The 14,596-nt window shown below is 40.5% G+C and overlaps 1 protein-coding gene across 4 annotated transcripts in view; it reads left to right on the top strand.

Moving 5' to 3' along the window:
• The window catches only part of STK32A (serine/threonine kinase 32A), a 97,821-nt gene extending 86,501 nt beyond the window's left edge, over nucleotides 1–11,320 (top strand). Inside the window, exons 9-15 of one of the 4 annotated variants that reach the window (XM_074313732.1) lie at nucleotides 3,050–3,166; nucleotides 5,586–5,711; nucleotides 7,532–7,660; nucleotides 8,879–8,943; nucleotides 9,326–9,415; nucleotides 9,847–9,850; nucleotides 11,003–11,229. In XM_074313732.1, coding sequence (XP_074169833.1) covers nucleotides 3,050–3,166; nucleotides 5,586–5,711; nucleotides 7,532–7,660; nucleotides 8,879–8,943; nucleotides 9,326–9,415; nucleotides 9,847–9,850; nucleotides 11,003–11,095 — 624 coding nt within the window. In that variant the 3' untranslated portion in view covers nucleotides 11,096–11,229. Of the gene's footprint in view, nucleotides 1–3,049; nucleotides 3,167–5,585; nucleotides 5,712–7,531; nucleotides 7,661–8,878; nucleotides 8,948–9,325 lie in introns of those variants that run through there. The other 3 variants (XM_019739131.2, XM_019739132.2, XM_074313731.1) reach the window with 3 other exon arrangements.
• Nucleotides 11,321–14,596: the final 3,276 nt, after the last annotated feature.

A 14,596-nucleotide genomic window follows, 5' to 3' on the forward strand; every position in this document is an offset into this window, starting at 1 on the left:
CTTTTTGTTGAGACTTTTTTCCACTTAAAATAAACTGTAGAACTTTCTACATCCAAACACCTAAATTTATTTTATTACTTTTTTAGGATTAAATTCATTTTGTAAATACACTGTCCTTGTAAATTTTTCTAGGTATATAAATGTGTGTGTTTTTATCTCCTCTATATTATTAGATTGTCAATTCATTAAAGGTGAAGTATGTATCTTGCGTACCTTAGTAATATCACAGTATTTAATTTTAAATAGGCACATAAATGCACATTGAATGAATGGAGAAACAAGTCACTACAAATCAATTCTGACACATTCTAGAAAAAGATCACCAAGAAGGCTGTATGTAATTATGTTTCAACATATAGCTAAGCTGAAGAAATGAAACACCAACATTTAATTACAACCCTCAACACAACTAAACCACAGAGGAAGGGTGCTAAACAATAATTTCTCCTCCTTTACAAACTCTTACTTACAGAAAAATATATGCCTCCAAGAGAAATGTGCTTGTAAACATCCCCATGGTTTCTAAACTTGCTCACAGTCTTGATGAATGGGGTCCCAATAGCTACCAACCTACTTTGTCATCTCTGTCTCCCAGCTGTTGCTGCCATCATAAAAGCAAGGTCCATATTCTTTCTAGTTTTGTATTATCCAGATGTATTAGCGTATGATAGGGACATACGCAGTTTTGCACTAAGTGGACATCCTTACCTATAACTCTTTTGTACTCCCAAAGTATGACTATAATCACAGCACATCATTTTCTCCCATCTAACATTTAACCTTTTCCACCTTGCTTATTCTTTATATGCTCATCTTAATTTATATGCTGACTTAGAATCATTTGATATATCCTGAGATTGCACACTGTAATTTTTGTTAATAGTATATATTTCATTTATTTGTGGTTTCCATAAGTAGACGGTAGGCACCACCAACACAGAAATCATGTCTGTCTTGTACTTCATGGTCTCTCCGATTCCCGACAGAGGTGCTGGATGGAACATATGGAATAGAGTAGGCATTTGATAAATATTTGATAAATAGGTAAATATAGAATTCTAGTAGTTGGTGAATTAACATGGATTTAAAAAGTTTAGAACTAGAAAAATAAGTTATTGTATAAGACAAAGGCAGTTTGACTATTTTTAATAAGCTGACAGGCCAAAAGGATTTTTAATAAGTATTAAATTCAGTCATAGTAATAATAGTAATAATTTAATAGTAATAATTTAATAAGCATTAAATTCAGTCAAGTAAATGAAAACACTCTTAAACCAGTTCCTTGTGGCATTCATCAGTTAATTATTCATTTATCCAATAATTTTGTGTTTTTATATGGTGAAGAAACAGTAGGTTAAGAAGCAGCAATGAACCAAAGAAGAAAATTAGAAAAAAGAAAACAATATATGTGCACACACATACAGCCGTGGAAGCTTGAGTATGCCAAGCCTGCCCCAACTCTTAACAATATCCAATGAATGAATTACTTGTAGTAACTCAGTGTCCTTTGGCTAGGAAATAATAAACACTGATGATGATGAGCGCGTACCCAGCACTCCTTTTCTGATAATTGAGTTACATGGGTTATTTCCCCTACATCTTTATGGAGATAAATGGATTAGTTATGGTCCTTTATTCAGTCTCAAGGGAAGAAAATATGTGGCAGATATTTTTAAACCTTGCATAAAAAATAAAGTTTGGCTCATTTCCTTTTAGCACTTCATGGTTCCCTGAGACTGACACAGAAATGCCATGTGTGCAGTTAAGTCTTTCTTTATATGACCTTTATTGATGACTCATCTTACTGTTCACTATTCACGTTTCTATCTACCCTTTTTACACTGTGTCAGTAATAATCAAAAATCTCTCCTGTATTGTGTCAAATATATATTAGCCACTGTACTGAGAATTTTACATATATCATGCCATTAAATTTCCCAAACAGTCTCATGAGCTGGTTCATTTTACAGATGAAGGAATTGAAACTCAAATTGAATGACTCCAATGAGCCCTCAAATTCTTTTGCCTTCAGAGCTCAAACACTTAATTACATGACCTTTTAGTACTAATGGCAACAGGGAAGATACTGAACTAAGTTGGGGAAAATGGAGGACTTTATCAGTCCCCAGTCATTGACTAAGTATCTCAAAAGGGCCAGGCACTTCGTACACGTACATATATATACTAACTGTCTTGCTGCTTAATCTAATGTGGAAATTTTTTTAATTCAACAAACATGTAATGAGCACCTACTAGGTGGTAGGTCCATGGGCAAAACATGAGTATGTTATAATCTCTGGCTTTAAGTAGCTCACATAAAAGAGAAAATCGCAGCATTAATGATTCCTTTATGAAATAGATTTACTATAGGTAAAAGCTGCCCTCTACTGGACACTTGTGAAAACTAATAAAATCACCGTTTTTGTTTGTTTTCGTTTTTTTCCCCCAAAGTTAAAACTATAAACAAACTTGATTCCCCCAGAAGTAAAAATATTTTTGTCTCATCATAAAACTTTCTACTTCACCCCATAAACCAGGTATTCGTAGCATTTGGGATAGGGGTTGAAGTTTTCTGGCTAACTTTCTGTTCTGAATTTACTATGATTTGAACAAGTGAAAAGAGGTATGTGGTAAAACTCTGGATCTCTTTATAATCGACACTTAAATAATAGCTCTTTAAAATTCCCATTTACTGAGATACCTTATGTAAATACTTATATAAGTTACCTTACAAAACAGTTCCAAGTTGGCATCTCAGTGATGGGTTTAGCCCATGGGAATGTTTTCTTTGGCCCAGAGGAATTACCAACTTTTAAAAATTCTGAGATTTTGCAAGAAACTCTAGATTTCTGGTTGTTGTTGTTGTTGTTTTTAAGTAAGAGGTCTGGTTACACTGGACCATGTATGCATAACAACACAACAATCAGCTAGAAGAGATTAGAAAATGATACTGAGATTTTACTGGTTGAAAATTTAGCTTGGAAACATTTGCAAATTTTTTTCTTTTACCCTATAAAAATGAAGACTTTTACTTCTTTTCTCCCTGAAGCGACCATATCATATTCGCTCCAATTCTTCCAACAAGGAAATTGCACACATGTTTGAGACAGCTATCGTGACTTATCCTTCTGCCTGGTCACAGGAAATGGTGTCACTTCTTAAAAAGGTAAGAAGGACTGCATGACAAACGGAAGTGATAAAAAAGCATGCTCTCTGGTTTGAGATTAGAAGCTACTATACAATATTGGAAGCAATCGTGATGATATATATTTCCAGAGTGGGATTTGCAGCTAACAGCTTTCAAATACCTGGCTTCATTGAGATAATATACATGTCCTCTTGAATGCCGCAAACCCATCTCAAACTCAGTGTGCCCAAAATGGAGTTTTTAATTTCCTGGATTTTCTCCAATGTTCCCTTTCTCCGTAACTAGCCTCTGCCTCCATCCACTTATGCAAACCAGAAACCAGAAATCATTCATCATCTCCATATCCAATCCATCACCAAGTTCTGTAACTTGACCTTTTAAATATCTTTTGAATCTATCACCTCTCTCCATCTCCACTGTTATCTTCCTATTCATACTGCCACCAAGTCTTGCTTATAGCTGGTTTTCCCCTGTACACTTTTACATATTCCCTCTGTTCTCCATTCTGCCCCACAGTGATCTGGTCAAGCAAACTTCATTGTCTTCCCATTGTTCAAAATACTTGTATGAAAGATCAAAGATCAAAATAATTTGTATGGTATAAAGGTTCTAACTACCCCTCAAGCCTTTTTACTTTTCTCCCCTTTTTGATTTCACATCAATTGCATTGACCTTTTTTTCTCTTCTGTTTCCCCTCTGCCTCCTCACCCTTTTATATCAGTCTCCCACCACAGGCCTTTTGCACATGCTCACCCCTCTGCCTAGGACATTGGCACCCTCCCCAGCTCTCCGAGCTCCCTCCTTTAGACCAGTGTTACTCAATGTGATTCACTGACTGGTTCAAGTCCGTGAATTGTTTCCTACAGGTCCATGACAAGTACAGAAATTAAGAGAAATATTTAGAAGTTTTTATAGTATTAATAATTTGGTATCACTGATGCCTCTACTAAGTACACGGTCAGTAGACTCATCTCATTGAACAGGGTACAAGCCTATTTGGTGATGTTGAATTCAAGTCACAAATTGTGCATGGTGTGGAGCTGCATGCTAGCCGCGCACAAGGACACGACATTCTGGTTTCAATGTGATGGAAATTCAACAAATGAACCAACAAATAACTGGCCCTTCTACATAGTCTGAAAAGCACAGCTTTAGATCTCAGCTCAAGTGATCACTTCCTCGGGAAGCCTACCTCTAGTGTCACTTCACACAGGGATGTCTTCCCTTCATAGCATTTTGCACAATTTGAAATTATACATTGTAGGTGTGTGATTCTTGGGTTAACGACCAATGTCCTTTAAGTCCTATAAGGGAGGGTCCCCATCTGACTTGTTCCCCATTGTATTCTCGGCATCTAATACAGAGCCTGACGGATGGCAAAATTTGGCATTTGAATTATTGACATCCATAGCTTTCATCAGATTTTCAAGTTGCCCATGTTCACCAAAAAAGATTAAGAACAATTGTAGCAGGATCTCAATAGTATGTATTGCATGATTCCGTGAAAGAAAGAATGTGGAGCCGAAGAGGAGGAGATTGGCTTCTTTCAAAGACAAAACAACTGCCCAGGCCAGCTGGTCAGGGCCAAGGATTCCAACCTGTGTCTCTTGTCTATGGGTCAAGTTCCCTGGTTTGGAATAGGGACATTGCCATTGGTAACGTCAAAGATGAAGAACCAGGGGGGGTCATTTCCCATAAGCATGTTTTCCTAAGTTCCAAGACAGCTCTTTTACCCCAAAATTCCACCCTGATGATCTCTGGTTGTCACCTCCAAGACAATTCTCCAATGGAACTGACATTTTCCATTTGAGTCATTTTCTATTTGATGCAATGTTGGCTCTGGAGTGGTTAAGGGAGAAAAACATCTTTAATCTCAGTTCCTAAAACTCAGAACCATAACAGTAACCTTAATGATATCTTATCTGTGTCACCTCCAATATACTTTGATTAGCTGTAAAAACAGCTGAAATTTTTAGTGGGAGATGAATTTCCTTCGTAGAACAGTATGCACATTCACTACCTCATAAGAGGAGACCTTCTCTGAGGCACTTTATATACATGCCTCATTTAATCTTAGCCACAATATTATTAAATAGGTTATTATCCTCCTTCTTACAGACAGATAAACGGAGATTTACAGAACAAACTTGCCCAGTTAGTAAGTACAGGAATCAGCTATCAAAGATATGTTTGACTCAGTAGGACACGCTATTTTCAATCACCACATTGTAAAAACCAACCTAGAATTCATTCTAACCATGCATTACTACATTGCTTATGTATGCATTATCTGTGTTATTTGTTTATGGGGTTAGGGAAGGGGACACTGCCTTGTTTCCTTCAAACCTACACTTGAAAACATTTAGAGGGAACTTGTGTGATTTTTTGCCCCGTTTTGACCTTCCTCATGATCTTAATGTTTGTATTCCATTGGCAGTTACTTGAACCTAATCCAGACCAACGGTTTTCTCACTTGTCTGACGTTCAGAACTTCCCATATATGAATGATACGAACTGGGATGCGGTTTTGCAGAAGAGGCTCATTCCAGGTTTTATTCCTAACGTGAGTCAACCCTACCAAAACCTTAATAACCCTCACTCAGTGCATATTACTCTGTGTGCCACATACGTACCCGGTCTCATCAGATAACCACACCAGTGTAGTTAGACAGGCCAAATCTCTATTTTACAGATGAGAAAACTGAGACACACACAGGTGAATTGGCCACCAAAGTCACATGGTAGCAAGTGGCCGAGTTGGGATTCTAATCCAGGACTGTCTGTGTCTGCAGTTCTAGCTCCTAACCACCTTTCGTGGCACGTCTTTTTTTTTGGAAAGAAGCCCTAATCCTCCTAATACATAATAACACGTAAGTCCTCACTTAACGTCACAAGTTCTCTGACTTTAAGAGAAATACCGCATAAGGAAACCAACGTTACCACAGGCTGATTGATATAACCAAGAGTTAAGTTCCTATGCATCTCATCAACATTATACGAAAACAACTTCAAAGACCTGCTGTAGTCATTTCCAGGAATCTGCTCATTGAAAGAACAATGCGTTCTCTGATTCCAAAGATGTAGAAATTTGTATCCGTGAAGTTCTGAGTCAAAGGACTGAAAACTGTTGGGATTGACGTGAGATATTATTTTTACCATTCACCCCTCGTCCCTGGTACTGTGTTTCCCTGAAAATAAGACCGTGTCCTATATTAATTTTTGCTCCAAAAGATGCATTAGGGCTTATGTTCAGGGGATGTCTTCCTGAAAAAAACGCTAGGACTTATTTTCCAGTTAGGTCTTATTCTCGGGGAAACACGGTAGTTCAATGCAGGGAACTATATTCCTAACAACTAACAGCCAAAGGGAACTAATTCCCACTGCCTGAGTCCCTGGCCAAGGGACATCTGTGGCTTACTGCAGACCACTGGTAAAGGCTGGAGTCCAAGGGCGGAGGCCTAGGGGCCCAAGCCAGGCCTCTGGCTCTTTCTCTCTTCCCACAGCCTGATGCTACACACTCAGTTGCAGGTAGATGGGCAGAATAATGACTTTTTAAGGGGCCTGTAGAGACAACTCGGAGTTTTCTGTTCTTAAGCCAGGTGCTTGCTGTAGGCATGTGTGACTGTGACCCTTCGTGTGTAAGCAGCAAAGAGAGACACTCTGGTGGGTGGGTCGCGAGAAAGTGCACAGTGAGGGGAGAGAGAGGGCCGTGGGCTGGAATTCTGGGATGGGGAATCGCTACCTTATGGAGCAACAGGAGGGTGGGATCAAGGGCTTACCTGGCTACTTTGCAGAGTCCAGTAGGGGCAGGTTGACACATGACACTGCGGGAGAGCTAGGCACCACGTCCTGTGGCTTCCACTCCGATGCGACGCCTCCACGCACCGCACTTACCGTCCACGCACCGCACTTACCGTCCACGCCTCCTCCGCAGACGTGCTACGTAATGGTTCTGACTTTAGTGTGACTCTGAATCACCTGGGGAGCTTGTTAAAAGCACAGTTTTCTGCGCCACAGATTCGGCAAATCTAGGTGGGAACTGGGGAGCTGAGCAAACAACTCAGGTGATTCTCATCTACATAATCGTGAGAACGTGCTTTGAGAAACATAACCCAAAAGCTCAAACTTTAGAAAAATTATTGTCATTTGATTTCATTTCTGACTCACTGGAGGCTCACTGGGAATTTAGACAAATGAACAAAATATTAAAGAATGTGAAAAGCGAAAGCCGAAAATACCTGACCCCAAACCGCGAGTGGGAATCCCAGGTTACTATCCTTGGGCCGGTCCCTTAGGACCGTGTGTTTTTCTCCACATCCCGCCTGGTGTGTTTTGAGAATGACACCCAAACCTAAGGAGTCAGCCAACCTATCTTCCTTGCAGAAAGGCAGGCTGAATTGCGACCCCACCTTTGAACTCGAGGAAATGATTTTGGAGGCCAAACCTCTTCACAAGAAAAAGAAGCGTCTGGCAAAGAAGGAGAAGGAGATGAGGAAATGTGATTCCCCTCAGGTGAGCAGGTCTCCCCCCAAATTTAGGATCAGGGGAGCCTTCACGATGGCTGCAAATCATTTGAGAGCTTCTGTTGGGCGGTCCTCTCAGCACCCTGCTTTTGCTGCCTTGCGAATGCATGAAGCTGAACACCTAGTTTTCCTACAATCTCGGCGTGAAGCTGCTTCCCTAAGGGGCTCTATCAGCTTATGTTCCTCCGGTAGCTTCATGTCCCCCATGATACTAGAAACTCTCTGGGTTACAAGTACCCCCATTTGAGAATAAGAGTGAAACGTGGCAGAATCTTTTTTTCTCTCCTTTGTCTTGCTGCCCTCCCCCCATCTCTGACCTTCCTCTCCTTTTCATAGTTCCCTATCACTTAAACATTTGCTTGGGAAAGAAAGAAAATTCTCCAATACTTCAGGACTTAGTATTTTCTAATTCCTAGATTTAAAAAAAAAAGATACTTTGTTTTCCTTAGAGAAGAATATTTTTCATCAGAAGTAATTTAGATTTACTTTGCTGCAGATTTTTTAAAAAACATTGGATCTGGGGCTGACACTGTCCTGGGCCTCATGAATATCATTTTTTTAAGGTTACATTTTCTCATGATGATGGAAAAGTCGCCGATAGGTGTTGAAAGCCAGACAGTGAAATGTCAAAGAAATGTTTCACATGTCTGTGAGAAAGTCAGAAATAAAGACAGTTCTGCTCACTGCACCTGCAGTCTAGTTAATCAACCCCAGCACAGTTGTTCAGGGGAACATTCGATCAGAATTCATTGTGAAGAGATATTTCTAGTCTATTTATTAAATCCAAGTAGAACCTCTAAACCTTTCACATGAGGGCTAGGAGATGAGAGGTGAGTAAGTAACCAGCTTAATAAACCCTTGGACCCCCCCACCCCACCCCCCCACCCCCGCCTTAAAGTTATGGTTTCTTTTTGGGCGGAAAGACACCAAGTTCATAAACCATAACTCAGGCCTTCCTTGCAGTTTCATTGTGGAGAGCAAAGTGTTGACGTATTTTTATCTTGTGTTTCTTTCTCATTAGCTCCTTTATTACTCTGGTTGGGATCTCGCTCCTGCTACAAACTTTCAGATAACATCCATTTTGAGTACACACTGGTGCTTTGATTTGGCCCATTCAGTAGACATTCAATAGGTTATTGGCTGTTTGATGATCCTGGTTGGTCTGCTAACTATACCTCTATTTTTTTTTCCAATGTTCCCTTGGAAGACATGCCTTCTTCAAGAGCACCTTGAATCTGTCCAAAAGGAGTTCATAATTTTCAACAGAGAAAAGTAAGTAGCTCCTAGAAGAACAGCAGCCCAACAAATGATGTAGTGTTTCAGCCAGACTTTACTTGCAAAGCCTTAATAACATGTTTTGATTTTTATTCTAATTACAATAATGATGCATCTCTATAATAGAACATTTGGAAATTTCAGAAACCTTTTTTTCTTGTAAGAAATTTCAAAAATTGTAATAGATAAATGAGCTTAGCTAGCATCAAGTTTCTGTTTATGGAAAAAGCAGAGGAACTAGGACTTAAACATTTAAAATCAATGACATTTTTAAGACAGTTTCATGCCTCTTTATTGTGGGCCATAATGCTGTCCTTTCAAAAGCTTAAATCTTTTCTCTTTTCAGTGAATAAGCCCTCTTTCTTTTTTTCCTTTTAAGAGTAAAAAAGGACTTTAATAAAAGACAAGCAAATCTAGCCTTGGAACCAACCAAAGACCCACAAGAAGAGGATGGCCAGAATAACAACCTGTGAAGTGAATATCTTCTTCTTGGGACATTTTCTGGCACCTGGCCAGGAACTTTTGCTTTCCACATCTGGAAGAGCTGACAGTAGTTCTTGCATCTCCACACCTCACACACCTTAGAAACAATGAATGCATAGCTTTGGAAAGAGGCAGAGTGATACAATGAAGAGAGTTCTCTGGGCTCCTGAGAGCTAGTTGCACGACTAACCAACCATGTGACCTTGAGCACGTGGTTTAACTACTTTCTCTGCTTTGGTTTATTCATCTAATGTGAGGGTTATACTAGATGAGCTCTACTCTGCCTTTTTACTGCTCCCATTCTGGTTTTTTGAAACAGCTTTTATTTTTATTTCAAAAGGAATATTTGGATGTAGATTTATTTTTCCACTCCTTCTAAATGACACTGTGACAAGTGGACATAGGCGGGTGATTGAGTGAGGTGTTTGGGGGGTGATTAAATGGAGCTCTTCAGAGCTACAAAACTTCATCGAGAGGTCAGAATCCCAAGCCTGACTGAATAGGGATAAGAAATTCAGTCAGGAAGAAATGAATGAGACCAGATTAGAAGTAACACAGACTTAGGAGGACCTTCCAGTGGTGTGCTGAAGTCCCCACACCATGTCAGCTTGTACCAGCCAGCAAGAGCCTGCTGTGCACCTCTGTCCCAATGCCCTGTACAGTGATGGGAAATTGGGAAGTCAAAATTGGTAATGATGGGAGTATTTACACCATGGAAATTGGCAAAGGCTACAAATCAGGCCTTTTTGTGTCCCCTCCTAGCAAGCCAGCTGTGAAATAGTTATTAGCACACCACTTGCCTTCTTCTAGTAGTATTCCTTGAGAGCTAGTTGTCCTCCTAAGATTATCCAAGACCTGTGTCTGGGCAGGATCAGAAAAGAATATTGTCACATTAAAAGCATGTGCATCTTGTAGTACAGTGAAGTTGTGTCTTAAACGGGAGTTACGGTATAAGGTAGAATATGAGGTGAATTTGGACAATAATAAAATTTAAAGTTGGAAAAAACCTCTTAAATTACCCATAACATATGATGGGTAGCTTTTCTTAGTGGAGCCCGGTACAGTGAGCCATCCTTCAACAATGAAACAAGTCACTCTTTTTGGTTCATTTTGATATTGTCTTTTATTTCTATTTTTTGGTCCCATATTTGGCTAATATCAGATGAACTAAAATGCTGAGAAAATTATACATGCCTTTACAGACTAGAATTTTACTTAGAACCTTGGGATGCCGACATAGCTGAGAGGTTTGAGGTCATGGAACCACAGTACCATGTCTCCCCGCCTTGTGCTTACTGCAGGAATGACAGCCAGAATTGCCTAAAACTATGTAAAACATTATTGATATCTCACTATTTATTTATTTGCCAAACACAAAATTTAATTCACCTAGGTGAGATGTGTACATGACTAACTCCACTCTCCTGATATACAGATCTTTGCAGAGTAACTATTTTGGGGAACCTACAGATGCCACTGGTTAGAGAATCAAAAACTGAATAGCCTTGGTGTGGGACTGTTTTAACCTCCTGGCCACTCACATCACCTAAGCCTTGTCCTTACTTATGGAAAGTATGGGCCTCACGAAGACGGTGGGAAGCTGGAAACAGGAGAGACTGGACTGGCCCATTTGGGAAACCAGACAAATGGAAATAGGCAGAAGTAACAGTTATGGCCACATGTTACACCAGACTTTTCCAGGAGAGAGTTTGTATTGGGGCATCTCAGCATGGGTAGAACACCAGTGCTGAGTTTTAACTCAGCATTTACAGTTGTCTCCTTGCTAAGCCAATAGGCCCAGAATTCCTGGCAGGGCTGTACAACAGTACCTCTCTACTGTAAGAGCAACCATGTTTTTGTCCAGAATTAAAGTGAGTTCTTTTGTTCTGTTTGATTCTATTTCTCTACATTCCCCACACGTTGTCTATGCTGTTCTGCTTTTCACCAAGCACTATATATTCTAAGTGCTTGCCCAGACTCAGTTCCACAGAGGGGATGAGTTGACAAGAGCAACAAGAAGGGGACCAGATTCTGCCCCAGGTTAGTAGCCAGGAGTGTCACTTGCGTGTTTACCAACTTCCATCTTTCATTTGATTTTGATTCAAGCCTCGATGTGCTATGGACTTACCTCCCCAGTCACTGGTACCTCCTCATGCTTGTGACCTTATACGTATCAGCCCAAAGGAGAGACTTTGGGAAATGCTTACCAAAGGGCAGTGGGATTGGTGGGCTCTCCATTGGGATGAGAGCTGATCATTTATGCCACTTCATGTCTATACAAATTATAATGGAATGGGAACCCAATGCAATCTCTGTAGTTTGAATCCCTAGTTTTTATTTCCAGTGAGCTGCTTCTATGCCTGAAGCACCTCTTTGGGCCTTCAGAAACCATGGATGCACTGACTAAAAAGCACCACCTCAGAGGTCAGATGGGTTTCCAGTCTTAATCAGGCCACAGACCCATAATGTGGGTCTTAGGGGGAAAAAAAGCATTACATCCATCAGTGTAGAACAACTAATTACAAACAACTCCCACCATTACATATGTAAACATTAGGACAAAAAAGAGTTTCCCAAAAATAAAAGGATACCTACATCCTTACCATGATTGCTAGTCCTTGAAATCAGATCCTTTGGTTTTATTTCATAAATTGGGCTAAAAGTTTCTATCCTACCAGGTAGAACATATTTCATCTAGATTTATGACAACCAAGGCTCAGGGCTAAGAAAACAGGGTGACTGTTGCATTTTTTTGTCTGATATTCCTGGAATCCTTTTCTCCTAACAGCTTCCTCCCTTATCTGTGTGGAAACCCTCAAGAGTCTGAGCGGGTTTTGAAGACCAGACACCCCCTGGTTATAACACTCTAGCATTGCAGCAGGGCCAGCCACCCCCGGTGCATTCACAGTGACCTCTAGTGGATGGGAGGGGCAGCTGAGCCCTGTGACCCTGGCCACAACCCTAACTGTGAAAGTAAATTGTCAGCTGCTAATGGCTAACACACCTCGCTAATGGCTAACAGCACTGGTTTTAGCTAAGGTCAGGCTAGGGCAGGACTGACTCTCCAGCAGCATAGAGCACGGCTAAATTAATTAGGGTAATTAAATTAATTCGTGGGTCAGCTTCTCATAGGAAAGTTTTAACCAGAAATGACTAGATTTTATATCACAGCTTTACTAGATTGGATGGACGAATAAACAGCTATGCAGAAAGAATGGTAGGATAGCTAGCAGGGACCAGTGTTGCTACTTTGGGTTGACGCCGTAACTCTAAGGCTTCAATTCCCCAAAAGCTGAACTAAAAGGCATGCAAAGCACAGTGAGTTTCAGTACCCTGTTGTCCTTGCATTATGTCTACACAAAATCCTGTTTCCTGCTCTGTCTCCTTGTGATTACTGTTTCTTACGAGCTCAGTGTGTCTGCTGGTAAATATTGATGTTAAAATTCCAAACTTCTGTTGTCCGTGCTGTTCTAAACGGGCAGCCCTTGAATGGGACACACGTGCTTCTGTTCTGCTGTAGCTGCTATTATGTGAATGTGCTTGCGTGTATTAAAATGTCTTCTGTATACAGTAAGCCACTGACCCTTCTTTGTCAGCTGTGTAATGGTTTCCCTAGAGAAAGGGTTGTGGGTACCAAAAGTCACTTGTTCTTACTTGCATTTCCTGCTATGAGGAATGTCCATTACCAGATAAGCGGTGATAGAGATGGTCTTTTATCCACTATGGGATAGAACACAATTTACCTAATGCCCATATGTAAAAACTAAAAACCTGACCTTCTAGCATTCACCTTAGGGAACACAACCCAGAATTCCAGATTTTGCTTTTCACTGTGGCTTTAAGTCTGCAGACAGCCCATGCACCGCTTTTTTCAGCACTCTGCCTTCCGACCCCAACATCTTCCTGTCCCATCCCATACACCAAAGCAGCAGGTGGATCTTCCAGGCCCATAATCTGGGACAGGAAGGGAATAGCAGCTCTGAACTCTTACAGCTAGAAGCAACTTCTGCCTCAGGAGAGAATAAAGGGGCTTTTCCACTACCTCTCACACCCATAATAGCTTGGCAGCCAGTAGGGCAGCTGGTTCCTGGGGTTTGTCCTGAAATAGTCTCTTGTAAGTCTGGGGGCTCTAAAGTCCTACACGCTGAGGGCTCTGTGGTCTAGGTTATGTTAAATGTCCTGTCATGTTCTCCGCAGCCAATTCAGCACAGCACAGCGTCTAGACCTCTTTCAATTCTGAACAGCGCCAGCCTCATGTACATGATCTCATTTTTGCAGGTTGCTTTGGCCCTTTCATCCCCCACTTTCTGCTCATGGTTCGTATTCTCTTTGTGATGGCCTGATGGTAGCAGAGCGGATTCCAGAAAGTTCTTTGAAACCAGTGGGATCTTATTATTCCTATTTAGTGTTCTCATTCCCCACCTGGTCAATGTGACTCAGCCCAGAATACCTCCAGATCATAGAAGTGTGAAAATTAGTCAATGTGTGAATTTCACTAACTTTTTTTCAACTGCTCATCAGTTGAGCCTTATAGAGCCCTGCAACCCGAGTTCACTATAAGCATTGACTGTGCCCTTTAAACCCAGGCCCATCCTAAGCAGGAAGAGTGTTTCCACAATCCTGAATTTGAGCCAGAAAATGGGACTGTCAGCTAAAGCTTATTAATCGTCAAACTTTGAACCTCAAACTGAAATAATTCTTTACGTGCTCAGAGTAGCTTTTAGTATGGCTTCTGAGCATCTGTACTAAAAGGTATCATCACTGTGGACAGTCTCCCAGTTATAGTGACAAGTTCAATGGTGAAAGCACATGACCTGAGCCAGACCAATCAGAATCAGTCTCTTTGGCGAGACCTACTAAGGGAGTCTCTCTCCTTCCCCTGAAGTTGCTAAGCAGGTAAAATGAAAACCCGGAGATGCTGATGGCCAGTTTTGTTCCCACATGGGAAGAGCATTCCTAAGACTGAAACACCAACTAAAGGCAAGCAAGGCTAAGAGATGAAAAGAAACAATATTCTAGATCTGGTTATACTTGACTCTACCCAAATCTATCCCTGAAGTTTTCAGTTATACCAGACTTTAAAAAATGTTTAAAAAAAAAAAAAAAAAAAAAAAAAAAAAAAAAAAAATATATATATATATATATATATATATATATATATATATAT

The sequence above is a fragment of the Rhinolophus sinicus genome, linkage group LG10, assembly GCF_036562045.2.
Source record: "Rhinolophus sinicus isolate RSC01 linkage group LG10, ASM3656204v1, whole genome shotgun sequence".
In the NCBI taxonomy this organism is placed as follows: domain Eukaryota; kingdom Metazoa; phylum Chordata; class Mammalia; order Chiroptera; family Rhinolophidae; genus Rhinolophus; species Rhinolophus sinicus.